Source organism: Erinaceus europaeus, chromosome 9 (assembly GCF_950295315.1).
Source record: "Erinaceus europaeus chromosome 9, mEriEur2.1, whole genome shotgun sequence".
Lineage (NCBI taxonomy): Eukaryota > Metazoa > Chordata > Mammalia > Eulipotyphla > Erinaceidae > Erinaceus > Erinaceus europaeus.
In genome coordinates this window covers 7,667,161-7,694,434 of record NC_080170.1, presented here as the reverse complement: position 1 = coordinate 7,694,434, position 27,274 = coordinate 7,667,161, and the positions used below count along the sequence as shown (strand labels likewise).

The window sequence follows — 27,274 nt, the reverse complement described above, 5'->3', positions numbered from 1 at the left end:
CCTCAGTGGGGGATGGAGGTGGGGCGTCTTCTTGCTCAAAGCTGTGCTGAGCAAACTCTTGGCACCCGCTGGCCACGACCCCTGCCCTGGAGCAGGGCCTCAGAGGACCAGGTGCAGGCCGGGGGAGAGGGTGCAGAGCCCGCACACGGGACTTGCACTCGACAGCTCCTGGGTTCGGTCCTCAGCACCGCCAGTGGCCAGAGCCAAGCTGTGCTCTGATTAAAACCTCAACGTCCATGTTCAGCGGGGAAGCAATGACAGAAGCCAGACCTTCCACCTTCTGCATCCCACAACGACCCTGGGTCCATGCTCCCAGAGGGATAGAGAATGGGAAAGCTATCAGGGGAGGGGGTGGGATACGGAGACTGGGTGGTGGGAATTGTCTGGAGTTGTACCCCTCCTACCCTATGGTTTTGTTAATTTATCCTTTCTTAAATAAAAAATAAATTAAAAAAACAAACCCTCAGAGGACAGGCACCAACAGGAGGCCCCGTCTGCCCCTCCAGCTTCTGGAAACACTCTCACTTTCTCTTCTTCTACAGGGAAAATCCTCTTCCGGAGAAGCCACATCCGGGACGTGGCCGTGAAACGCCTGATTCCCATCGATGAGTACTGCAAGGTGAGTACGGATGCCACGGCCACCCAGACGGACAGACGGGCAGGGAGGGGACATGGGCCCCACGGGAACCTCCCAACGGGGCCTCATCCTCCCTCGGTTTTGAGCCATCCCTGAGAAGTCAAAGCCACACACACACACACAGAGAGAGGCTCAAGGTAAACAAGCACATAAATGGACGAGGGCAGAGGAGTCATTAAGCCACCAGGCATCTGAGACACTGCAGAGCTACTGCGTGTTTGGTAGGTTTGTATCGGGCTGACCCAGCCTGTTTGCTTCTGGGTAGGATTGTAAAAAACCGCTTACTGGATATAGCTGAGGTGGAGTCTGGGCTCCCTCCTGCCTGTGTCCCCTGAGTTCCCATTTGTGGGTCCCAGAGGCACCTTGGGGCTACCTCAGTTCCAGGAACTGTCCCAGAAAGGACACTGGCACTTCCTTTGGATAGAGGTCACTGAGCCCGGCAGGGCCTGGGGAGGAGGGAAGGGGAAGGCAGGGGCGAGGGAAGGCAGGGCTTGTCCAGTGTGAATGGGTGGGGGGGGGTGTGATGAGAACCACCATAGCCCCCGCCCTGCTGCCACCCTGCTAGCTTCTTTATATATATATATATTTTTTATTTATTTATTCCCTTTTGTTGCCCTTGTTGTTTTACTGTTGTAGCTATTCTTGTTGTTATTGATGTTGTTGGACAGGACAGAGAGAAATCGAGAGAGATGGGGAAGACAGAGAGAGGGAGAGAGAAAGACGGACACCTACAGACCTGCTTCACCACTTGTGAAGCGACTTCCCTACAGGTGGGGAGCCGGGGGCTCGAACCGGGATCCTCATGCCGGTCCTTACACTTTGCACCATGTGCGCTTAACCCACCGCGCTACCACGCAACTCCCCCTGCTGGCTTCTTTTCTCGAACTGATTTGGCTACTTTGAAAACTTCTGCCTTCCAACAGAATCCTTAAGTCTCTTCTGATTGCTAATGGTTCAGAGCCTGCTAGGACTCAGGAGAGACTGTCCTGGACATACAGATCACTTGGGGATGAAGCCCTGAGTCTTGAGCAAGTCTTGGGCACAGAATGGCTTTCCATTGTTCTGTGCTGTCCCCAGTTCCTCCCCACCCAGCTGTGTGGCTTTTTTTTTTTTTTTTTTTGCCTCCAGGGTTGTCGCTGGGGCTCAGTCCCAGCTCTAAAAATCCACTGTTCCCGGAGGCCATTGTTTTTTGGGTTTTTTTTTCCTTTTTATCGGATAGGACAGAGAGAAATGGAGAGAGATGGGGAAAACAGAGAGGGAGTGAGAAAGACAGACACCTACAGACCTGCTTCACCGCCTGTGAGGCAACCCTCCTGCAGGTGGGAAGCCAAGGACTCGAACCCAGGTTCTTGTGCGGGTCCTTGTGCTTCATACTGTGCGCACTACTGCCTAGCCCCCCGTCTGTGGCTTTGAAAACCTTGCTTCTCTTATTGACTCTTCCCCCTGAGTATTGCATTCTGTTGATGCCCCTGTGAGAGGAATTGTTTCCTTAACGTCATTTGATGGTGGGGGGAGGGGGTTGTTGCTTGAGTGTGGAGACACAGGCGCTTTCTGTCTGTGGATCCCGTCTCCTGCTAGCTCACTGGATGTGTCCGCGCGTTCTGCCCACTGCACCCTCTGTAACTTTCAGCAACAGAACCACAGCGTCTGTGCATCGGGACGGTTCTGCTTTGCTCTTTCCTGTTGGTGGGCTTTGCAGTTCTTCCCCTGCATGATTCATGGGCTGGAATGCCCAGGAAGATGTTTCCTCTGGAACAAACAGAGAGACTGTGTTCACCGTACAGCCTCTCCCCACCCTGCTGTCCCCAAACGGGCTGTGTGGCCACATCCTGGCGCCTTCACCTTGTGTATGTGACATCTGTGTGTGGCCAGCATATGTCTGCCACCTTCTGGCGTGTGGAGATGGACGAGGAGGGGGCCGGGTACTGACTCACCTGGCTGGACACACACATCACTGTGCGCAAGCACCCAGATTCAAGCCATCATTCCCACCTGCAGGGGAGAAGCTTCAGGGGCCGGGAAGCAGGGCTGCAAGTCTCTCTCCCCCGCCCTCTCTCTATATATATCCTCCTTCCCTCTCAATTTCTTTTTTTTTTTTTAAAGGTCTTTACTTTTTTTTAAGATTTTGGGAATCGGGTGATAGCGCAGCAGGTTAAGCGCACGTGGTCCGAAGCACAAGGACCCGCCTAAGGATCCCAGTTCGAACCCCCAGCTCCCCACCTCCAGGGGAGGCGCTTCACAAGCAGTGAAGCAGATCTGCAGGTGTCTATGCTTCTCTCTCCCCTCTCTGTCTTTCCCTCCTCTCTCCATTTCTCTCTGTCCTATCTAACAAAGATGACATCAATAACAACAACTACAACAGCAATAAAAAAACGAGGGCAACAAAAGGAATAATAAATAAATATTTTAAAAAATATTTTATTTACTGATTCATGAGAAAGATAGGAGGAGAGAAAGAAAGAACCAGACATCACTCTGATAACACATGCTGCCGGGGATTGAACTCAGGACCTCACGCTTGAGAGTCTAGTGCCTTAGCCACTGGGCCATCTCCTGGACAACACCTCTCAATTTCTGTCTCTATCCAAAACAGATAAATTTTAGATATATATAAAAGAGATGGGGGGGGTTCCCCATCACCTGACCCTGGCCTGTGGGCGTGGGGAAGAGGAGTGGAGTCCTCCAGCTGGGTTCCAGAGCCTTCGTGTCCCCACCCCACTGTTGGGCCAGTGCTTTCAGGACAGTCACATCTAGTCACACAGAGGACTTTCTGGAGCCTCCAAGGGCAGAGCCAGTGCAGGGAGGTGGGTCCTCGGGTCCTGCCTTCTGGGGTCTGCGGCCAGGACTCCTTCACTGGGGCGGGCCAGCACTCTGTGTCTGTGACCCCTGGCCCTCACCTCATGGATCTCAGTGCCCACCGGGTTCAAGCTGCCTCCCCGCCCCATCTCTTTCTGGGGTTCACCCACATCTCTCTTCCCAGGCCCTGATCCAGCTGCCCCCCTACATCTCCCAGTGTGATGAGGTGCTGCAGTTCTTTGAGACGCGGCCCGAGGACCTGAACCCCCCCAAAGAGTAAGTCGCTTTGTGAGGGCCACCTGGGGCCAGCGGGTGTGGGAGGAAGCAGAGTGGCCTTTATGCTGGCTCCCCAGGTCCCCGGAAAGGACAGCATGGAGGTTTCTGAGAGAAGGAACCAAGGGAGCTTGTGGCCACTCAGCTCCATCCTGTCCTGGGGACTGAAGGTGGGGGGGAAGGAGGTGAACAAGTGACTGAGACCCACTCGGCTCCATCCTGTCCTGGGGACTGAAGGTGGGGGGTAAGGAGGAGGTGAACAAGTGACTGAGACCCACTCGGCTCCATCCTGTCCTGGGGACTGAAGGTGGGGGGTAAGGAGGTGAACAAGTGACTGAGACCCACTCGGCTCCATCCTGTCCTGGGGACTGAAGGTGGGGGGTAAGGAGGAGGTGAACAAGTGACTGAGACCCACTCAGCTCCATCCTGTCCTGAGAACTGAAGGTGGGGGGTAAGGAGGAGGTGAACAAGTGACTGAGACCCACTCGGCTCCATCCTGTCCTGAGAACTGAAGGTGGGGGGTAAGGAGGAGGTGAACAAGTGACTGAGACCCACTCAGCTCCATCCTGTCCTGAGAACTGAAGGTGGGGGGTAAGGAGGAGGTGAACAAGTGACTGAGACCCACTCGGCTCCATCCTGTCCTGGGGACTGAAGGTGGGGGGTAAGGAGGTGAACAAGTGACTGAGACCCACTCAGCTCCATCCTGTCCTGGGGACTGAAGGTGGGGGGTAAGGAAGTGAACAAGTGACTGAGACCCACTCAGCTCCCTTCATCACTGGTTGGCAGGGCCAGGATACGCTTTTTAAAAACAAGACTGTTTGGGGGTCAGGCTACCGGGTAGCGCAGCGGGTTAAACGCACGTGGCGCAAAACGCAAGAACTGGCCTAAGGATCCCAGTTCGAGCCCCTGGCTCCCCACCTGCAGGGAGTCGCTTCACAGGCGGTGAAGCAGGTGTCTGTCTTTCTCTCCCCCTCTCTGTCTTCCCCTCCTCTCTCTGTTTCTCTCTGTCCTATCCAACAACCATGACATCAACAATAACAATAACAACCACAACAACAAGGGCAACAAAAGGGGGGAAAATGGCCTCCAGGAGCAGTGGATTCATGGTGCAGGCACTGAGCCCCAGAAATAACCCTGGAGGCAAAAAAAAAAAACATTTACGAGCCAGGTGGTGGTATACCTGGTTCAGTGCATATGATACGACGCGCAAGGATGCAGGTGCGAGCCCCCAGTCCCCACCTGCAGGGGGAAAATTTCACAAGTGGTGAAGCAGGGCCTCAGGTGTTTCTCTGTCTCTCTTGCTTTCTATTGCCCCCTTCCTTCCCAAATTCTGGCTATCTCTATCCAATAATAAATAAAGATAATTTAAAAAAAATAAAAGGACCAGTTAAACACACGTATTACCAAGCACAAGGACCCAGGTTCGAGCCCTGGCTCCCAACCTACAGGAGGTCCGTTTCACAAGCAGTGAAGCAGGTCTGTAGACGTCTCTCTGACTCTCTCCCTCTCTGTCTCTCCACTCCCCTTTCAATTTATCTCTGTCTATCTAATTAAAAAACAAAAAGGAAAAATAGCCACTGGGAGCTGTGGGTTCATAGTGCCAGCACCAAGCCACAGCAATAATCCTGGTGTCAATAAAAAAGTTAAAAACGGGGCCTGGTGGTGGCGCACCTGGTTGAGCACATATGTTACAGTGTGCAAGGACGTGGGTTTGAGCCCCTGGCCCCCAACTGTAGGGGGAAAGCTTCACAAGTGATAAAGCAGGACTGCAAGTACCTCTCTGTCTCTCTCCCTCTCTACCACCCCCTTCCCTCAATTTCTGGCTGTCTCAATCTAAATAAATAAAGATAATTTTTAAAGTTAAAAACAATAATAAAAACACATAAAACGGGGCTGGGTGGTAGCGCAGCGAGTTAAGAGCACATGGTACAAAGTGCAATAACCAGCTTAGAGATCGTGGTTCGAGCCCCCGGCTCCCCACCTGCAGGGGAGTCACTTCACAGGCGGTGAAGCAGGTCTGCAAGTGTCTATCTTTCTCTTCCCCTCTTACCCTCCTCTCTCCATTTCTCTCTGTCCTATCTAACATCGATGACGGCAATAACAACAACAATAGTAATCATAATAACAACAACGATAAACAACGAGGGCAACAAAAGGGGGGAAATGGCCTCCAGGAGCAGTGGATTCATAGTGTAGGCACCAAGCCCCAGCAATACCCCTAGAGGTTATTGTGTGTGTGTGTGTGTATTTATATATAAATAAAAACACATAAAACAGATCATTGAGGGGGCAGGAGGCGGCCTGTCAGGAGGAGCACCTGCTTTGCACATGTGAGACCCGGGTTCAATCCTCAGTGCCAAGAGGGCCCCATGGATGTTGGAAGGCTGCTTCCATCTCTCCCTCCCCTGCCCCATCCCCAAGTAGAGAGAAAGAAATGGACCAGGGAGGCAGGAGAGCCACATCAGCGTGCTTATGCTCCGTCCGCCCACACATGAAGAAAGGAAGTGAGGAACGGTGAATAAATAAATGCTGGATGTGGAGAGAACTTTCGAGTGTCAGTGAGTGAGGCCAGCTCATCACTCCACACTCAGCACATGCAAATCAGCATCCCTCTCCATCTCCCCCTTCCCTCTCGATTCCTGACTGTTTTTGTCAAATAAAGATACCAAATAAATAAATACTAATGTCTGTTACTTAGAGCTGTGGCAAGGCCTGACTCAGTAGGTCAGCAGTCAGTGGTCACAGCTGCATGACTGCGGACGGAGGCTGGGGTGCCCTCCCTGCCCCGCCCCCCCCTTTTTTTTTAATTTCTTAGAGAAAGGAGGAAGGGAGAGCCAGTCAGAGAGGAGAGACACCGCAACACTGCTCCAGCACCCACGGGCCTCTGCTGGTGCTCCCATGCAGTGCTGGGGTTCGAGCCCAGGGGAGTTTCAGTGGGGCAGAGGAAGCGTCATGAGCAGCGAAGTGCTGTGGTGTTTCCCCCTCTGTCCGTCTCTCTCTCTTTCTCACCCTCTGTCTAGAGGAAAGGAAAATGACCATGTGGGGGCCTGGCTTCTGGTTCCAACTCTGCCCCCCCCCCATGACAGCTCCTCCCAGGGCACCGGGACACTGGCTGCCAGGGATTTTACCTGCTGCCTGAGGTGGTGTGGGTGGGTGGGTGGGTGGGTGGAGAGCCTGCGTCCTGATGGAGCCGCTCAGGGCAGGAAGCTGCAAGAAGCCAACGACTTGTAGCTGGTGCTGCTGACTCTGCACTCTCCACTCTGTTCTTTCCCTGCAGGGAGCATGTTGGGAAGAAGAAATCAGGTAAGACCTGATTCAAATGTTCATTCAAATGTCTAACGCACCGTGCTGAACTCCTCTGCTCAGCCAGCCCTGAGCACTGCCTTACGGCTACAATCTTGTGGGTGGATGGGTGGATGGATGGACGGACGGACAAATGGAAGGATGGCTGAGTGTAAAGAGAGATGGATGGACAGATTGACAAATGGAAGAATGGACAGATATATTGAGCCATGGATGGATGGATGGATGGATGGATGGATGGACAAATGGAAGGATGGCTGAGTGTAAAGAGAGATGGATGGACAGATTGACAAATGGAAGAATGGACAGATATATTGAGCCATGGATGGATGGATGGATGGATGGATGGATGGATGGATGGACAAATGGAAGGATGGCTGAGTGTAAAGAGAGATGGATGGACAGATTGACAAATGGAAGAATGGACAGATATATTGAGCCATGGATGGATGGATGGATGGATGGATGGATGGATGGATGGATGGATGGATGGACAAATGGAAGGATGGCTGAGTGTAAAGAGAGATGGATGGACAGATATATTGAGCGACGGATGTTTGGATGGATGGATGGAGAGATAGATGAATGCTAGCTGATTGACTGACTCTCCACACCATCATGTTTCTCCCTCCAAAAGAACTGGATGCCTTTTTTTTCTCTACCCGAAATTCACAAGAGTGGCCAAAACCTGTTGCCATTCCCCCAGAATGCCTCAGCAGCAAACGATCGACAGAAAGACAGACAGCTCCCTGCCCACAGTGCAGGCCGTGAAGGGCCTTTGAGCTGCCGTTGGCACAGAGACGTGAAAGCTCAGAGCTAAGGGCGTCTCCTCGGGTTTGGGGAGCAGGTCCCAAAGGAAGGTACTGGGTGAACAGGAGCTTTCAGGGTGCTGGGCAGGTGGTGCACCTGGTTAAGCACACACAGTTGTCAGTTGTCATAGCTGTTGTTGTTGGATAGGACAGAGAGGAATCGAGAGAGAAGGGGGAGGCAGAGGGGAGAGAAAGATAAGACACCCGCAGACCTGCTTCACCGCTCCCATCCCCACTCTCCACCTGCAGATGGGACACTTCAAGAGCAGTCTGTCTCTCTCTCTCCCTCTCTAGCACCCTCTCCTCTCAATTTCTCTCTGTTCTTGCCAGTAAAAATGGAAAAAATGGCCACCAGGAGCAGTGGCTTGGTAGTGCAGGCACTGAGCCCCAGCGGTAACCCTGTGCGCCCTGCTCTCCCCAGGGTCAGCAGGGGCCAGGCCCAAAGGCCATTCTTGCAAGGGGTGAGACCTTCTGCCTCAGGGCGTGACTTCTGGGGTGAACTCTGGCCTCTGAGGTTAAACGAGTGCCGAGTGCCAGCCAGACCCAGGCTTCCCGCTAGTGCTGCAAATAGTTCCAGCCCAGGCTAATGACATGTTTCTAAGGAAAGGACAGTGGCAGAAGCCGCAGCCTGTCTGGGGTTGGGCTGGCAGGAGGGAGGAAGGAGACAGCTCCGGCCTTTGGAAATAGAAGCGGCCTCCGGTCAGAGCAGGCCTGAGGAGGGGACTCGTCTGGGAGGAGAGAAGAAGCTCTAATTTGTGGTGGCCGCTATGACATCACATACCTGCAGTATTTCTAGCTCAGCCCAGAGCAACATAGCCTCTTTTCTTCCTTCAGACTAGCAGCCCTTGCTGGGATCAGCCTGCTGCTGGGTTGTTTGGTTTTTGTTTTTTAATATTTTATTTATTAGTAAGAAAGTAGGAGGGGAGAGACAAAGAACCAGACATCACTCTGGTACATGTGCTGCCGGGGATTGAACTCATGATCTCATGCTTGAGAGTCCCAACGCTTTATCCACTGCGCCACCTCCCGGACCACTGGTTTTTGTTCTTTGTCCCCTTTCTGGATGTTAGAACCAGCCTCTGGCTTGACTTCCAAAGGGATTTCAGGTTGAATTGGAGAAGGCAGACTCGCCCAGGTTGGGCGGACTCCAGCAGGACTGGGTTAATGTGGTTTCAGATTTCTCTCCCCCTGTAGCAAAGGGTCTCCCTCCCAGAATTGCACGGGCTGTCTGATGACATCAGGGCCTTCTTTTCTTCCAGCTTGTTGTACCTCCTCCCTTCTTTGAGCAGCTTTTTGCTCACTGACACTGTTGTCAGCAAAGCTGGTAGGGGAGAGAGAGAAATCCACTCAGTGGGGCGGGAGATGGCTCATCCAGCAGAGCGCACATGGTGACCAGGTGTCGTGACTCAGGATCGAGCCCCCAGCCACCACATGGGAACGCCTGCAGAGGGCCAGCCGTATGTCTCCTTCTCTCTCTCTTTCTCTCTCTCATTTGTCATCAGGGTTATTGCTGGGGCTCAATGCCAGCAATACGAATCCACCACTCCCGGCAGCCTTTTTTCTTTTTTGTTCTCTTTTTTAAAAAAAAAAAAAAAAAATTTCATTTACTCATTCCCTTTTGTTGTCCATGTTGTTTTATTGTTGTAGTTATTCTTGTCGGTGTTGGATAGGACAGAGAGAAATGGAGAGAGGAGGGGAAGACAGAGAGGGGGAGAGAAAGACAGACACCTGCAGACCTGCTTCTTCACCGCTTGTGAAGCGACTTCCCTGCAGGTGGGGAGCCGGGGCCTCGAACCGGGATCCTTATGCTGGTTTTTGTGTTTCTTGCCATGTGCACTTAACCCACTGCACTACCACCCGACTACTGTTCTTCTCTTTTTTTTTTTTTTCACTCCTGTCTATTTTATTTGACAGGACAGAGAGAAATTGAGAAGGGAGGGGAGATAGAAAGGGAGAGACAGAGAGAGACGCCTTCAACCTGTTTCACTGCTTGTGAAGTGACCTCCCAGCAGGCGAGGAGCAGGGACTCATACGTGGGTTGGCCACCACCTGCCCCCCCCTTCTCCCTTTTTCTCTCAGCCTCTATGTGAAAAAAAGAAAACCAGCCTCAGGGGGCGGTGAAGCTGTGCAGGCACCGAGCCCCAGCGATAACCATGGTAGTAATAAGTAAATAAACACGGAAATAATCAAAGACCAGAGAAGTGGCTCGCTTGGAAAGTGTGTTCCTTTGATAGACCCAGATGCAGGCCCTGCACCCACGTCCTTGAAGGAAGCTGCAGTGCAGTGCTGCCCCACCCACGCCCACCCCCGCGTAGATATGATCTCGAAGCTCATCAGCTTGGTCGTGGCTTTTGCTGCTTTTTAAGCCTCGTTAGGGCCTTCTTGAGTGTGTGACTTCACTGCTCCAAGCCGCCATTCTCAGCTGGCCAGAGACAGAGACACACGCACACAGAGAGAGAAAGAGAGAGACTCCGGGAGTCGGGTGGTAGCGCAGCGGGTTAAGCGCACGTGGCGCAAACCACAAGAACTGGCGTAAGGATCCTGGTTCGAGCCCCCGGCTCCCCACCTGCAGGGGAGTCGCTTCACAGGCGGTGAAACAGGTCTGCAGGTGTCTGTCTTTCTCTCCCCCTCTCTGTCTTCCCCTCCTCTCTCCATTTCTCTCTGTCCTATATAACAACAATGACAGCAGCAACAACAATAATAACCACAACAGTAAAACAGCAAGGACAACAAGAGGGAACAAATAAATCAATATCTAAAAAAAAATTTTAAGAAAAAAGAGAGAGAGAGACTCCACAGCACACAAGCTTCCCTCACTCCCAGGCTGCAGCCCCTCCGTCAGGCCCCTAAGCACTCCGCACCCTCCACCCAACCCCCCGCCCAGCCTGTCGCAGGGCCCCAACGTGTGGTCAGTGCGAGGATATCCATACGGGGCCACAGCGTCTCCGTGTGGGGTGTCCCCCGGCTCCCCGGCCCCCTGGCACCTTCACTCCAGAGGGGTCTGCCCGCACAGGGGGTGACTCGGCGGCAGCGGACGGCCTGGTGCTGGAGCAGTACGTGGTAGTGGCGGCCTACCAGAAGCAGGAGAGCTCGGAGATCAGCCTCAGCGTGGGCCAGGTGGTGGACATCATCGAGAAGAACGAGTCAGGTGGGTCGCCAGCTCACTGACTGAGCGGCCCGGGCTGGGTCCTCCCCACCTGTGTCTCTGGGGGGGGGGGGGCCCTGGCCGCCTCCCCCTGCTCCCTGGTGACACGTCACCTTGTCCTGATTCTCGCCCCCAGGTTGGTGGTTCGTGAGCACGGCGGAGGAGCAGGGCTGGGTCCCCGCCACCTGCCTGGAAGGCCAGGATGGAGCACAGGACGAGTTTCCCCTGCAGCCTGAAGAAGGTAGGTCAGGGGAACCGGGCGGTGGCGCAGCAGGTTAAGCGCACGTGGCGCAAAGCCCAAGGACCAATGTAAGGATCCCGGTTCGAGCCCCCGGCTCCCCACCTGCAGGGGAGTCACTTCACGGGCAGCGAAGCAGGTCTGCAGGTGTCTGTGTTTCTCTCCCCCTCCATTTCTCTCTGTCCTATCCAACAACGATGACATCAATAACAACAACAGTAATAACCACAACAACGATAAAACAAGGGTAACAAAAGGGAATAAATACATAATTTTTTTTTAATTTTTAAATTTAAAAAAAAAAAGGTAGGGCAGGGCGGGGGTCCCCTCCCTGTCCCTGTGACATCAGGGCTGACGCTACCATTTCGTGGAGGCTCCTGGGCACTGATTAGGTGACCTCGGCTGGCCCCAGGTTCGAGCCCCCAGCTTCCTACCTGCAAGGGGAATGTTTCACAAGCTTCTGTCTCCCTCTCTATCTCCCTCTTCCCCTCTCAATTTCTTTCTGTCCTATGAAATAAAATAGAAAGGAAATAAAAATTTTGGCGGGGACGGGGTGCACCTGGTTGAGCATACATGTTACAATGTCAAGGACCCAGGTTTGAGCCCCCGGTCCCCACCTGCAGGGGGAAAGCTTTTCGAACAGTGAAGCAGTGCTGCAGGTGTCTCTTTGTCTCTCTCCCTATCTCTCCGTCTCTTTTTAAGATTTTATTTATTTATTCATGAGAAATGATAGGAGAGAGAGAGAATCAGACGTCACTCTGGCACATGTGCTGCCAGGAATTGAACTTGGGACCTCATGCTTGAGAGTTCAAAGCCTTATCCACTGCACCACCTCCTGGGCCACTCTCTCTATCACCCCTTTCCCTTTCAATTTCTGGCTGTGCTACTGCCCGACTCCCAGAAACACTTTCAAATTATATATATATATTTTTTTTTTTTTTGGCCTTTTGGGTTATCACTGGGGCTAGATACTAGTACTATGAATCCATCACTCCTGCTGGTCACTTTTCTATTTATTTATTTATTGGGTAAAGAAAGCCAGAAATTGAAAGGGAAAGGGGTGATAGAGAGAGTGGTCCCAGCAGCACATGTCACAGTCAAAGAAATAGGCACAGAGAGTTCAAGACACTGGCATGGTTTCCCTCAGCAAGGAGGAGCCCACCACACCCCCACCTGTAGGGACAAAGCTTCACGAGTGGTGAAGCAGGTCTGCAGGTGTCTCTCTCCCTCTCTGTCTCCCCTCCTCTCTCAATTTCTCTCTGTCCTATCCAACAACAACACAGCAATAACAGTAATGGCAACAACAAGGGCAACAAACGGGGGGAAAAAATAGCCTCCAGGAGCAGTGGATTCGTAGTGCAGGCACCGAGCCCCAGCGATAACCCTGGAGGCAGTTAAAACAAAAAAAAAGAAGAAGGTGGGAATTCTGGTTTCTGTAACTGCATGGAGACCCCCAGTGTCACCTCTTTCTGATCACACTGGGAGTTGAATTGTGTCCCTCGAGCCTCTTGGCCCAAGTCCTAGGCTTGCTGGTCTAAGATGTTAAGCCCGGTGTGTGGGGTTTGGTGGAGAACTGGGGGGCTGGCCCCTCTAGAGGCGCTGCTGCACTGTCTCAGGGCACCAGCGCGGCCCCTCCTCACCTCTGCCTTCTGCCCTCCACCTCCACATGCTGCCCGCCAGTCTTGCAGAGGTACTGGTCCCTGCCCCGGGCCTCAGGCCGCCGCCGGACACTGGGGGACGTGTATGCCGTCAGCTGGCGTCCAGGTGCTGACCAACCACGGCGTGTCTGTCCTGTTTTGTGCTCGGAGCCTGGTCCCTGTCTCTCTGCATGCTCTGCCCGCTGCCTGCCTGCTGTCTGCCCGGAGCCGAGCTCGCCTGCATCCTCTCTGTGTCCCGTCAGCATGGGAGCGGGGGATGGGGGTCCTCTGTCATGCTGAGCCAGTGCCCTGTTCCTTTCATCAGGCTCACTTGATATACAAGGGGAAGAGATACCCACAGGCAAACCCTTCAGCCAGGAGGGAAGTGAGTGCTTTGGCTCCTGTAGTTGAAAAGTCCAGGGTAGAGCCAGCTTCAGGTATGGCTGGATCCAGGGGGCTGGAAAACGTGGCGGGAGCTGGGACTCACCCTCCCCACCTCTCTGCTCTGTGCTCTGCCTTGCTGGCACCTTTCTCTGGTGGGACAGACCCCACGAGGGATGCCCCCCCAACACAAGACTTCCTCTTCCCCCTGATTATGTCCTCAACTGTCCCTGAGCTGTCCAGTGGCTCCTGCCCAGTGTGTCCGAGACCCACACGCTGTCCCGCTCACCACTCAGGAGTGCAGTCAGCCTCACAGAGCTGCCTGCATGCACTCCACCTGCGGCCTATGAGCCAGCTGGGCTCTGGGGGGACAGGCCAGGGCGACCAGTAAACCCGCCTGGGTGTGTCCCGCCCCTCGGCCGCCTCTGGGACCCACAAGCTGGGCAGGGACTGCCCTCTCGCTCTGCACGGCCAGCTGAGTGTGAGCCAGGCCCTGAGGTGGCGGGGGTACAGCTGTCGGGGGCGGTGGGGGGCATGGATTGTTAAGATGGCTCCCCTGGCTTTGGGGCTACAGAGGAGAGAACCACAGTCAGTCACACTGATGCAAGGAAGCTTCAGGAAGGGCTCGATCCAGGGGCTTGCCAGAGAAGCAAGGCTCAGGTCCCAGCTGGGGTGTGATTATCGCTGACCGCTGTCCTGAGGTCACGTGTTGTTGACCCCTGACCTCTGACCCCTGCACTCACACGCTCCACGAGGCGCCAATGCTGCACAGTCAGGAAAGCTGGCCTCCGAGCCAGGAGTGGGGTCCCCTGTGTGACCCGGGTGGGTTTCAGGGACCCGCCGTGTTCTGTGTCCCATCACGGCCTGGGCCACGTGGGCGGCCGGGGGCTGCCCACAGGTCTCCCTGAGAAAGACTTCCCGCCCTGGCTGTCCCCACCCACAGAGGAGAAGTACACTGTCATCTACCCCTACACGGCCCGAGACCAGGATGAGATGAACCTGGAGAGGGGCGCGCTGGTGGAGGTCACCCAGAAGAACCTGGAAGGCTGGTGGAAGATCAGGTACCTGCAGGGAGGGCGGGCGGGCGTCAGGTCCCGTGTGCTCCAGCCACGCAGGCCAGGAAGCCGCCATCACCGATGGGGTGGGTCTGGGCCTTGTGGAAAGAGGCTCCCCGGGGGCCATGCGGTGGCGCACCTGGCTGAGCACACACATTACAGTGCACCAGGATCCGGGTTCAAGCCTCTCCTGGTCCCCACCTGCAGGGGAAACGCTTCACGAGTGAAAATAAAGTTGGTCCCAGCACAGTGATCAGTGCTGGGGCGGCCCTGAGTTCTGGGTTCACTCCCCAGCAAAGCCAAAAGTCAAAAAGGCGGCTCTGCCCCAAGCATGCTGGGAAGTCTGGCTGTGTAGCATCATGGTTCTGCAAGAGATGTTCTTTCCTGAGGCTCTGAGGTCCCAGATTCAATTCCTAGCACCGCCATCAGCCAGAGCTGAGTAGTGTTCTGAATCCCAGCCCTGCACCCCCGTGTGTGTGTGTGTGTGTGTGTGTGTGTGTGTGTGTGTGTGTGTGTGTGTAAATAATGAATAAATACAATATTTTCTTCAAAGATACACCTCGGGTACCTCACCAGGGGCAGCTAGCACGTGTGACTGGCCATAAGCACCGGGCCCTGGGGACCCCCCTGACTACCCCTCCCTGTCCATCGCAGGCACCAGGGCAGAGAGGGCTGGGCCCCAGCCTCCTACCTGAAGAAGAGCAGCGGAGAGCCGCTTCCCCCGAAGCTGGGCCCCGGCTCACCCTCCCACTCGGAGCTGGACGGGGCGTCTCGACCACAGGGTGCGGCGGGCAGGGACCGGGAGCCACAGGCCCCCCACCAGCGGGACGGCCGCTTCGAGGCCTGCCCGGCACCCGACGGTGACACCAAACAGCGTGAGTGATGCCCTCGCCCTGGACCTACTGTGCGCAACTGCCTGGGGGTGGGGAGCTGCGTGCCTGCTGCGTGCAAGGCTCCTATAGTCCTGCCCCGCCCCGTGAAACTCCGTCTCCTCTCTTTGCAGGGTCTCCCAAGATGAGACAGAGACCCCCTCCACGCCGGGACATGACGATAGTGAGTGCACCCCCACTCCTGGAGAGGCGCCCCCAGCCATCCACTCACGCTGGAGAATGGGAGTCCAGCATGTGGAGACCTGGGCTTGGGTTTGGAGACAATGAGGTCCGAGGTGCTCTCTTGACCCCTGCTCAAAACCACTCCTCTGCTTTAGAGCAGACACCTCGAACCCGGGAGCAGGGCAAAGCGCGACCTGCCCAGGTATCCGCATCCCCACGCCCTGCCATCCCCACCTGCGTGCTGCAGCCCCAGAGACATTGTTCTACCCAGTCCCCGGAGAAGTGCCCCCCTTTCTTTTGGAGGCTACTGACCCCCAGCTCAGCGGGGAGGGGGTGTTTCTGTGTGAACTCCCAGAATGCCTGCAGCCAGCCCAGTCAGGGTATCACCTACCCCTGCAGGGAAGGAAGCCACTGTGTGGGGAGGCTGCGTGAGCATTTAATGGCACAGGAACACACACACACACACACCGGGGTTTTTATTGCCACTGTGGTTATCACTGGGGCTGGGTGGCGGCACTACAGAGTCCACAGCTCCTGACGGCCATTTTTTTTCTTTTAATTTATTTTTATTTGACGGGACAGAGAAAAATTGAGAGGGGAGGGGGGAGATAGAGAGTGAGAGAGAAAGACAGACATCTGCAGACCTGCTTCACCGCTCACAAAGTGTTCTCTCCCCTGCAGCTGGGGAGCGGGGGCTTGAACCCAAGTCTGTGCTTGGTGATATATGCACTTAACCGAATTGTGCCGCTGCCCGCGCCCCCCCATCACACTGGCTGTCTTTGTTGCTTTCTGTTTAAATATTTTCTTTTTTTTTTTTAGTTCAATGGGACAGAGAAAAATTGAGAGGGAAAGGGAATAGGGAGAGAGAGAGAGAGACGCCTGCAGACCTGCTTCACCGCTTGTGAAGCTTCCCTCCTGTAGTTGGGGACCAAGGGTTTGAACCTGGGTCCTTGTGCATGATGACAGCTGCACTTAGTCAGATGCACCCAGCCTCCCTCCTCCCTTGCCTTGTGCCCTTAAAGCTGAGAGCATGTCCTGGTCCCCTGGAAGCCCCCCCCCCAGCACCCCAGGACTCAGCACTGTGCTTGGTCCCCCAGCCTCGAGGCCTGGACCTGCCGAAGCCCCCAGTACCGCCGCAGGTGGAGGAGGAGTACTACACCATCGCTGAGTTCCAGACCACCATCCCCGACGGCATCAGCTTCCAGGCCGGCCTGAAGGTTGAGGTGGGTGGCCCGTGTCCCTGTGCCAAAGACAGTGGCTGCCCTGGGTGTCACCTCCTCCCACTGGGGAGATTGTGCAGGGGCAAAGGGGGGTGGGGGAGGCAGGCTCCAGGGCTACCAGGCTCTGGTTCAAGCCCCTGGTCCCACCTGCAGGGGGGAAGCTTCACAAGTGGTGAGGTAGGGCTGCAGTTGGCTCTGTCTGTCCTTCTCTATCTGCCTTCCCTTGTCAGTCTCACTGTCCTATCAAGTAAAGTCTAGAAAAATTAAATAAAAGGGGGCCGGGGGGTGGCACACTGGGTTTAGCTCACACAGTATGAAGCTCAGGGACCCATGCAAGGGTCCTGGTTCAAACCCCCGGCTGCCCACCTGTAGGGAGGACGTTTCCCAAATGGTGAAGCCAGGTCTGCAGGTGTCTGTCTTTCTCTCCCCCTCTCTGTCTTCCCCTCCTCTCTCCATTTCTCTCTGTCCTATCCAATAAAGTGGGGGATTCGTAATGTCAGCACTAAGCCCCGGTGATAACCCTGACGGCAAAAAATAAATTAATAAGTAGGAACAGGTCACCACGGATGTCCTGTGTGTGGGACCCTGCCGAGGGCAAAGGCAAAGAAAGGTCCTGCTGGGAGTCGGGCGGTGGCGCAGTGGGTTAAGCGCACGTGGCGCAAAGCGCAGGGACCGGCGTAAGGATCCCGGTTCGAGCCCCCGGCTCCCCACCTGCAGGGGAGTCGCTTCACGGGCGGTGAAGCAGGTCTGCAGGTGTCTGTCTTTCTCTCCCCCTCTCTCTCTGTCTTCCCCTCCTCTCTCCATTTCTCTCTGTCCTATCCAACAACAAAGCAACGTCAACAATGGCAATAATAGCCCAACGAGGCTGCAACAACTAGGGCAACAAAAAGGGGGAAAAAAGGCCTCCAGGAGCGGTGGATTCATGGCGCAGGCACCGAGCCCAGCAATAACCCTGGAGGAAAAAAAAAAAAAAAGAAAGGTCCTGTGCTTCCAGAACTCTCCAGGCCGTTCCGCTATAGCCACCCTCCTCGCTCTGTCCTCCCCCAGGTTATCGAGAAGAACCTGAGCGGCTGGTGGTACATCCAGATTGAAGAGAAGGAGGGCTGGGCCCCAGCCACGTTCATCGACAAGTACAAGAAGACCAGCAACGCCTCCAGGCCTAACTTCCTAGCGCCCCTGCCCGGAGAGGGGAGCCAGCTCTGGCCAGGGGACGCCTCGGCTATGAACGGCGCCGGAGGGGAGGCCCCTGGCCCCTCCCGGCCCCTGCCTGACGCCCCCCACGGGGCCTCAGACCCCAGCACAGCCTGGGCCAAGGACTGGAAGGCTGCCAGCAAGGAGGTTCCCAGGAAGGGGCTGGATGTGCCCTCGTATGCCGGCTATGAGATCTCAGACCCGGACCTGGAGGAGAAACCCAGCCTCCCTCCCAGGAAGGAGTCCATCATCAAGTCGGAGGGCGAGCTGCAGAGGCTGGAGCAGCTCCGGGGCACCTCCCCCAAGCTGCCCGCGATGATTGTGCCCCTGACGCCCGCCAGGCACGCCCCCTCTGTCCGAGATGCCCGGGGACGCCCCGAGCCCAGGCCCGACAAGGCCAAGATGTTCCCCCTCAAGAACGAGATGGGACTGGAATGTGGCCACAAGGTCCTGGCCATGGAGGTGAAGAAACCCCACCTGAGGCCCGTGCCCAAGGCCAAGGCCGAGCCCCCAGATGAGAAGCTGGAGGCCGCACCCCAAAACCCCTTCTTGAAGTCCAGGCCTCAGGTCAGGCCCAAGCCGGCTGCCTCCCCCAGGACAGAGCCTCCGCAGGCCGAGGACCCCCTGGACATCTGGGGCGTCCGGAGCAGGCTGCGGCCTGCCAGGGCTCAGGAGAAGACCTTGGTGGACGGGGAGAGCGGCCCCCAGCCCAGCGGGAGTCGGGGGCTCCCCTCTGCGGAGGGGCCGGTACACCTCCAGGATGGGCCGGGCCCCAGGGAGCTGCCCTGCAGAGCGCCCCCCAGGCCCACCAAGTCCACGGACGCCGCATTTAGGCCCCTGCCAAGCCCACCACCAGAGGCCTCCCAGCAGCGACCCGTGGTGCCTCCCCGACGCCCACCGCCCCCCAAGAAGACCACCTCCTCATCCACCAGGCCCCTCCCCGATATCTGGGGCCCATCGCGTGAGGTCAACGACGGCAAGGCCACTCCAGGCCCCAACCGGGCCCTGCTGGTGCCCCCCAAGGCAAACCCTTTCCTCCCCAATTGCTCAGGGGGTCCCGAGGGCAGAGGGGGCCCCGGGCCATGGAAGCCAGGTGAGAGCCGAGAGAAGGTGGCCACTGATGGACTGAGGGACTGTGTGTACGTGGCTGTGGCCAGCTTCCAGGGTGATGGGGACTCCAGCAGCTTCCAGGAGGGCACCGAGTTTGAGGTCCGTGAGAAGAACAGCAACGGCTGGTGGTTCTGTCAGGTGCTAAGCGGGGCGCCCTCCTGGGAAGGCTGGGTCCCCTCCAACTATCTCCGCAAGAAGCCCTAGCCGCCCCCCGTCCACCCACCTGCCCGAGGCCTGCTCTCCTGCCCCCATATTTAACATGCCTCTTAATTTATCGGTCTCCACCCGCGGCTGATGGAAGATTCTGGAATCCCATGGCTTCCTCCCCCACCCTGGACGGTGGACAGTGGCCCCACATGCACGGTCCTGGCCACTTCTCCATGTGGGCACCCTGCCTTAAGGCCACTGGCATGGCCACCCAGCTTCCCAGCCACCCAACAAGGGGACTTGGGCCCCCTGGCCTGGTGAGCAGCAGAGAGGAAGGACCTCTGGCTGGACTTGAGGGGACACTGCAGAAGGTCACAGGCCCCCCCCCCCATCCAGCCCACAGATCCCAGATGTGGCCACGCAGGGGCCTGGGGTCCCCTCAGCCGACCCGCCTGCCATCTATGTCAGGGTCCCAATGCTCTAAAGAGATGATCTGGAGCCCCCAGCAAATCTCAGTTTCCTGCTGGGGTCCCACCTAAACCCCTAGGTCTGCCTCCCTTGTGATGTCACCACCCTTATAGATGTGGAATCTGGGCTCCCCCGGCCCCAGGAGCTAAGAAGAGGGGACCTGGGGTACTGGGTGCTTGTGTACTTCCCCTGTGAGCCAGTCCAGGCTGGGGTGAGGGAGCTGGGCAGGTGTCCCCACCAGCTGGTGCCACCCATCAAGAGGACTCATATGTGCAGTCTTGGGGCCCTGCTGGCTCAGGCCAGCAGCTGGGCTCACCCGGGCACCCCAGAGCAAGGCTGCCACTCACACTGAGGCTGTCGAGACAGCAGCTCGACTCTGCACCCCAATGCCCAGGGCTGAGGGGGGAGCCTCAGCCCTGAGCCTCTGGTGTTATATACATCCTCTGTCCTCTGGAGCCTCAGGCCAGCTTTCTGGGGTGCACCCTGCCGCCCTCCACCCACGGTGCCAAAGATCAGTGCTCAGACCACCCTCTCCCGTCCCCCACACATACACACATGTAGAGCCCAGGGCTCCCACATTGCCACAGAGGGGCGACATGGCCCTTCCTCAGCTGCTGCACCCCCGCCCTGCGTCCTGGAGGGGCAGGGGCATAAGGTACTTCTTGCAGGTGTCCCCAAACCCCTGGGCCCTCTGCTCAGAACCTGGGCGGGGGTGGAGGAGGGCAGGCCCTCCCGACACACCTTCCGGAGTCTAATCTGCTTTGGCTTAAACAGCTTTAGCGGAAGCTGGGTTTGACGGCACCACAAAGCTCAGTCTCCCCTCCCCCAGCCTGATTCCTACTGCTGTTGGTGCCGGTGTTTCATGAGCACCTACTGCGTGCTAGTAGGGTGGGGTGCAGTGGCCCGACCCTGAGGACTGACTCGGAGACTTGGGTGGGGTCTCCTCGGCTAGGAAAGGACTCGCCTTTGCTTTATTATTTTTATTACTATTATCACGGTTATTGTTCCGATGGGAACCTTACGTTCCAGGGACTCCTTGCCTCCTACCAGCAAGCTGGGCACAGCACCGGGAGTGGCTTCCCTCCTCCTCGTTCTGGCCTGCCCTGGATAGAGGGCGACACCCCTGGGACTATGGCCACACTGTCATAGGAACTGGGGGCAGGGGGGCATGCAGCCACCCTCCCCTCGAGGCTCTGGCCTGGGAATAGTCGGATGTAGAGGGGATTAGGGGTCCCCGTTCCACCTCCAGGTGTTTAACACAGCCCCTCCCCAGGTCCCACCCCTGCCCGACCTGAGGGTCAGGGGTGGCATCATATGACTTTGTCTAAAGGGTAACCTGGCTGCTGAGGCTGGAGTCTGCCTCTCCCCTGCCCCCTCCACCTGTGGCTTTGGGTAAAAGGCTCTTCTGGGGAGGTGGGCCATCCTATCTCCCAGCTGAGAGCTGTACCCCCAGTATCCAGGAGGGCCGGTTAGGTTGGAGCAGTTTTGTACACACACACACACTGCCCCTTTCTTACGGTTTCGAGACCTGGTGTGAGGGAACAGAAGCAGCTTCACCGCAGGGCAGGTGCCTGACGACGTCAGAGAAAGGAGTTCAGGCCACCCCTGGACAGATGGAACCCAGCACTGAGGGGCCAGAGAAAAGATGCCTCTAGGTGGTGGGTCCCCCTGCCAGTAAGCCAGGCTCCCCGCACCCACAGCCATACCAGCCCACAAACCAAAGATTCCTGGTGCCTGGCTGTGAGTGAGCTGGGGGTGGGTGCCCTCGGTCCCCTGGACAGACTGCCACACCCCTGGGGGGGGGTCCCAGGCAGAAGTGGGGTAGGGGGAGATGCAGAGTCCCAGCCTGGGGCATCATTAGCCTGCTCAGGGACCCACTGGGTGGGAGGGGCAGGTCTGGCTCCTGGTGCTACCCCACCGTGCCCACCACCAACTGCCTTCACTGGGCTCACCCAGCAGGGGTGCCACCCTTAGGACCTGAACTGTCCCAGCATCTGCCCCTCCATGCTCATGGGTTGATCCCTCTTGCAAGGCCATGAGAAGCAGGGGGGCCCCACCCCCAGCTCCAGTTCACCCCCTGCCTCGGCCACCTACACCCCAGCTGAAGCACTCGCACCCCCTCTGCCGCCAGACACGAAGCCCTCTTACTGCTCTCCCCACAAACACGCTCTGGGGGTGTCCCTCATTTCCCTTTATCCCACCCCCCCATAGTAAGGATGCCCCCCCATAGTGAGGGGGCGTGGCAGTTAGCCGTAGCATGTGTAGACTGTAGACTTAACTGTTAGAATTTTTTTCTTTTTTAATAAAAAAAAAAAAATGCTTGACTGGTTTCAAGCATCCTGGTGACAAAGCTGTGTTGATGGGTTCTGTTGTGCTGGAGAAGGGGTGTGGGCCTGCGTCCTGGGCTGGAGTCGGGGGAGAGTGGGGTCCCAGGACAGGGGCCTGTGTGAGCACCCAGCGGAAGTAGAGTGACTGGGGAAAAGTAGCTATATCACGCGCAAGGACCCGGGTTCCCAGCCCAGGCACCACCTGGACACTGTCATAGCTCCAGGGGGAGCTCTGTGAATAGAGCAGTGCCGCTGTCTCTCCTCTGCCTCTCAGCGTCACAAGGGAGATGATCCAGTGACTTCTCTCATGGGCCTTCGACACTTTGATTCTCTGCACTAGCAGGTCTGGAAACCAGAATCAGTGCTGTTGTCCAGAGTTTTCAAGTTGATACAGTCCAGGAGAAGGGGCAGTGGACTCTCAGGCATGAGGTCGCAAGTTCAATCTCCCATGTCTCCTGGGCCAGGGGGAGGCTCTGCTTCTCCCTCTCTGTCTCTCAATATTTATTTATTTTGAATAGTGACAGAGTAATTGAAAGGGAATGGGGAGATTAAGAAAGACAGAGAGACACCCGCAGCCCTGCTTCAGCACTCATGAAGCTTCCCCCCCCTGCAGGTGGGGACCAGGGGCTTGAACCCGGGTCCTTGCGCACTGTAATGTGAGTGCTTAGCCAGGTGTGCCACCACCCAGCGCTCTTGCTTCTCTCATTAATAAAAATCTCTTGAGATTGGGTGATGTCACACCCATATGAGTACACGTTACCGTACACAAGGACTTGGGTTCGAGCCCCCAGTCTCTACCTGCAGGGGGAAGCTTCATGAGCAGTAACGTAGTGTTGCATATACATATCCCTTCCCCATTTTTAAATGTTTTATTTATTTATTAATGAGAAAGCTAGGAGGAGAGAGAGAAAGAACTAGACATCACTCCGGTACATATGCTGCCACGGGTCGAACTCAGGACCTCATGCTTGAGAGTCCAGTGCTTTATCCACTGTGTCACCTCCTGGACCACTTAGATACATATTTTTAAAAGCAAAAATATTTTATTTTATCTGCCTCCAGGGTTATTTATTGCTGGGGCTCGGTGCCTGCACTACGAATTCACTGCTCCTGGCAGCCATTTTTTTCCCCTTTTGTTGCCCTTGTTGTTTTATCATTGTTGTTATTACTATTATTGCTTCTATTGCTGCCATTGTTGTTGGATGGGACAGAGAGAAATGGAAAGAGGAGGGCAAGACAGAAGGGGAGAAAAAGACACCTGCAGAACGCTCATGAAGTGACCCCCCTGCAGGTGGGGAGCCGGCAGCTTGAACCGGATCCTTGCACCCGCCCTTGCGCTTTGCCACGTGCACTTAACCCCCTGCGCTATCGCCTGGCCCCAAGTGAAAATCTTTTAAAATAAAGCACACAGAGAGATTTGCCCTGTGTATCCCCAACACTCCCCTGAACTCAACCCAGGGAAGAGCCGACATTCCAGGTGGAAGATTTGCTATCAGCCTTCCTCTTCTGGCCTGCTGCCTCCAGGCCTGGAGGAGGCCAGGCAGAAGCTTCTGGGTTCTGGGACACACTCACACACACACACACACACTCACACACACACACATAGACACACTCACACACTCACACACACAATCACACACACTCACACAGACACACAGACACACACACAGACACACACTCACACAGACACACTCACACAGACACACACTCACACAGACACACACACACAGACACACACACACTCACATAGACTCACACACACACAATCACACTCACACAGACACACACACACACACTCACACAGACACACACACACAGACACACACACACAGACACTCACACTCACACAGACACACACACACAGACACACACACACAGACACAGACACACACTCACACAGACACACACACAGACACTCACACAGACACACACTCACACAGACACACACACACTCACACACAGACACACACACACAGACACTCACACAGACACTCACACTCACACAGACACACACTCACACAGACACACACACACTCACACACAGACACACACACATACACACAGACACACACACACTTACACAGACACTCACACACACACACACTCACACACATACACTCACACACACACACTCACACACATATACACACACACATACACACACTCACACACACACTCACCACCAAACTGCTGGTTCTCTCAGGGGCTCACTCATAAGTACCTCAGTGCTGAGAGACCCACAAATGGGAGCTCAGGGGACACAGCCAGGAGGGAGCCCAGACTCCAGCTCAGCCATAGGCAGTGAGTGGTTTTCTACAACCCACCAGAAGGGCTGGTGGAGACAGCAGGGTCACCAGGGGCACCGCACCCGACCAGAGCAGCCAGGTGTGTTCCTCCGCAGGTGTGTTCTACTGATACCAACGGGCTGATAGTCTACCAGGTGCCCGTGCCCTGAGGAGACAGGAGGGGAGGAGGAGGGAGGGGAGGGGAGGAGGAGGGAGGGAGGGAGGGGAGGGGAGGAGGAGGGAAGGAGGGAGGGAGGGGAGGGGAGGGAGGGAGGACTCCAGAAACTCCCTTTCCGGTACAGGCAGAAAGGGTTTCTTTATAAAAGCAACTGCTTCGGGGGGGGGGGGGCCTGGTGGCAGTGCAACCTGTCAGATGCACATATCATCGTGCACAAGGATCCGGGTTCAAGTCCCTACTCCCCGTCTGCAGTGGGAACACTTCCACTTCTCTCTTCCTGTCAAAGAAAAATAGGGGAAAAGATGGCCACCAAGAGCAGTGGATTTTTAGTGCTGGCACCGAACCCCAGTGATAACCCTGGTGGCAATAAATAAATAAAACTGCTTTCCTTTCTTTTAAAAAATATTTATTTATTTATTTCCTTTTTGTTGCCCTTGTTTTTATTGATGTTGTAGATGTCATCGTTGTTGGCTAGGACAGAGAGAAATGGAGAGGGGAGGAAAAGACAGAGAGAGGGAGAGAAAGACAGACACCTGCAGACCTGCTTCACCGCCTGTGAAGCGACTCCCCTGCAGGTGGGGAGCCGGGGGCTGGAACGGGATCCTTACTCTGGTCCTTGCGCTTTGCGCCACATGCGCTTAACCTGCTGCGCTGCCACCGGACTCCCTTCCTTCCTTCCTTTCAACAAATCTCGTTTTGCTTTATTTGCTTGACAGAACAGAAAGAAATTGAGAGAGAAGGGGAGTAGGAAGGAAGAGAGAGCCGCCTACAGCCTTGCTTCACCACTTGTCAGTCTGTCTCCTGAAGGTGGACACTGGGGACATGAACCCAAGTCCTTGTGCTTTGTAATGTGTACTTACCAGGCCCACCACCACCCAGCTCATGCGCCTCCTGCTTCTCAAAACTGTAGCTCTTCCACCCACTTGGTCAGAAACGCCCCAGATAAATTCTGCCTTTTAGGTAACACGTAGACCCTTAATATTTTCCTGGGGGGAGGGTCGTAATCCACAAGTTGGGTGCTTAAGGATAAAGCATGTAAGACTAGCAATCTCTAAGGTTCCAAGTTCAACCCCAAGCACTACACAGGCCAGAGTGATGTACGGGTTCTTTCTCTCACTTCTTCTCACTGACAAACCGAAAAGGGGGTGGGGAGGTGTCTGCTACCATGAAGTAGCAGACAGAGTGCATGCCTCGCTGTGCGGGACATCCTGGGCGGGAGCCACATGGGAGCACCACAGATGATGGAACAGTGCTTTTGCGTCTCTCTTTCATATTAAAAAATAATTTTTGCAGGGAGTCAGGCGGTAGAGCAGTGGGTTAAGCGCAGGTGGCACAAAGTTCGAGCCCCCGGCTCCCCACCTGCAGGGGGGTCGCTTCACAAGTGGTGAAGCAGGTCTGCAGGTGTCTGTCTCTCTCCCCCTCTCTGTCTTCCCCTCCTCTCTCCATTTCTCTCTGTCCTATCCAACAACAACAACAATAACAACTACAACAATAAAACAACAAGGGCAACAAAAGGGAATAAATAAATATTTTAAAAAATAAAATAATTTTTTTTCTTTTTTAAAGAATGCCTGAGGCTGGGGAGACAGCATAATGGTTATATAAATAGCTTTCATGCCTGAGGTTCTCAGGCCCCAAGTTCAATCCCATCAGCCAGAGCTGAGCAGTGCTCTGGTCTCTCTCTGTTACTCTCTCTGTATCTCTCATTAAAAAGTAAAGTAGTGGTCCGAAAGGTGGCGCAGTGGTAAAGCTTTGGACTCTCAAGCATGAGGTCCTGAGTTTGATCCCCGGCAGCACATGTGCCAGAGTGTTGTCTGGTTCTTTCTCTCTCCTCCTATCTTTCTCATTAATAAATAAAATCTTTAAAAAAAAAGTAGGGAGTCAGGCGGTAGCACAGTGGGTTAAGTGCACGTGGCACAAAGCATAAGGACCGGCGTAAGGATCCCGGTTCGAGCCCCGGCTCCCCACCTGCAGGGGAGTCGCTACACAGGTGGTGAAGCAGGTCTGCAGGTGTCTGTCTTTCTCTCCCCCTCTCTGTCTTCCCCTCCTCTCTCCATTTCTCTCTGTCCTATCCAACAACGACAACAACAATAATAACTACAACAATAAAACAAGGGCAACAAAAGGGAATAAATAAAATAAATATTAAAAAAAAAGTAAAGTAAAAGGGGGCCCTGGTGGTGCTGCACTGGGTTAAGCACACAGAAAAAAAACAAGGATCCTGCTTCCAGCCCCCAGCTCCCCAAATGCAGCAGGAGGTCGCTTCACAGGCGGTGAAGCAGGTCTGCAGGTGTCTAACTTTCTCTCTGTCTCCCCTCCTCTCTCAAATTCTCTCTGTCCTATGCACTAAGAAAAAAAAAAATAGCCACGAGGAGCAACGGATTGATAGGGCAGGCACCAACCCCCAGCGATAACCCTGGTGGCAAAAAATAAAATAAAATAACTAAATTTATTTTTTTTAATTTTTTTTAATTTTCTTTTTTTTAATTTTTTTATATATATTTGTTTATTCCCTTTTGTTGCCCTTGTTGTTTTATTGTTGTAGTTATTATTGTTGTTGTCGTTGTTGGATAGGACAGAGAGAAATGGAGAGAGGAGGGGAAGACAGAGAGGGGAGAGAAAGATAGACACCTGCAGACCTGCTTCACTGCCTGTGAAGCGACTCCCCTGCAGGTGGGGAGCCGGGGTTCGAACCGGGATCCTTATGCCGGTCCTTGTGCTTTGCGCCACCTGCACTTAACCCGCTGCGCTACAGCCCGACTCCCAAATTTATTTCTTTATTGGGGAATTAATGTCTTACATTCAACAGTAAATACAATAGTTTGTACATGCATAACATTCCCCAGTTTCCCATTTAACAATACAACCCCCACTATGTCATTTATCATCCTTCATGGACCTGTATTCTCCCCACCCACCCACACCAGAGTCTTTTACTTGGGTGAAATATGCCAATTCGATTTCAGGTTCTACTTGTGTTTTCTTTTCTAATCTTGTTTTTCAACTTCTGCCTGAGAGTGAC

General features: G+C 55.0%; 1 protein-coding gene across 2 annotated transcripts in view; it reads left to right on the top strand.

Annotated features, from left to right (window-relative positions):
• SH3PXD2B (SH3 and PX domains 2B) overlaps nt 1-21,812 on the top strand; it is a 358,044-nt gene extending 336,232 nt beyond the window's left edge. For both annotated transcript variants that reach the window (XM_060197166.1, XM_007520835.3), the window contains 10 exons: nt 543-619; nt 3,618-3,709; nt 6,984-7,009; nt 10,832-10,966; nt 11,100-11,204; nt 14,163-14,280; nt 14,929-15,149; nt 15,278-15,327; nt 16,424-16,549; nt 17,594-21,812. In XM_060197166.1, coding sequence (XP_060053149.1) covers nt 543-619; nt 3,618-3,709; nt 6,984-7,009; nt 10,832-10,966; nt 11,100-11,204; nt 14,163-14,280; nt 14,929-15,149; nt 15,278-15,327; nt 16,424-16,549; nt 17,594-19,051 — 2,408 coding nt within the window. In that variant the 3' untranslated portion in view covers nt 19,052-21,812. The remainder of the gene's footprint in view (nt 1-542; nt 620-3,617; nt 3,710-6,983; nt 7,010-10,831; nt 10,967-11,099; nt 11,205-14,162; nt 14,281-14,928; nt 15,150-15,277; nt 15,328-16,423; nt 16,550-17,593) is intronic.
• Nucleotides 21,813-27,274: the final 5,462 nt, after the last annotated feature.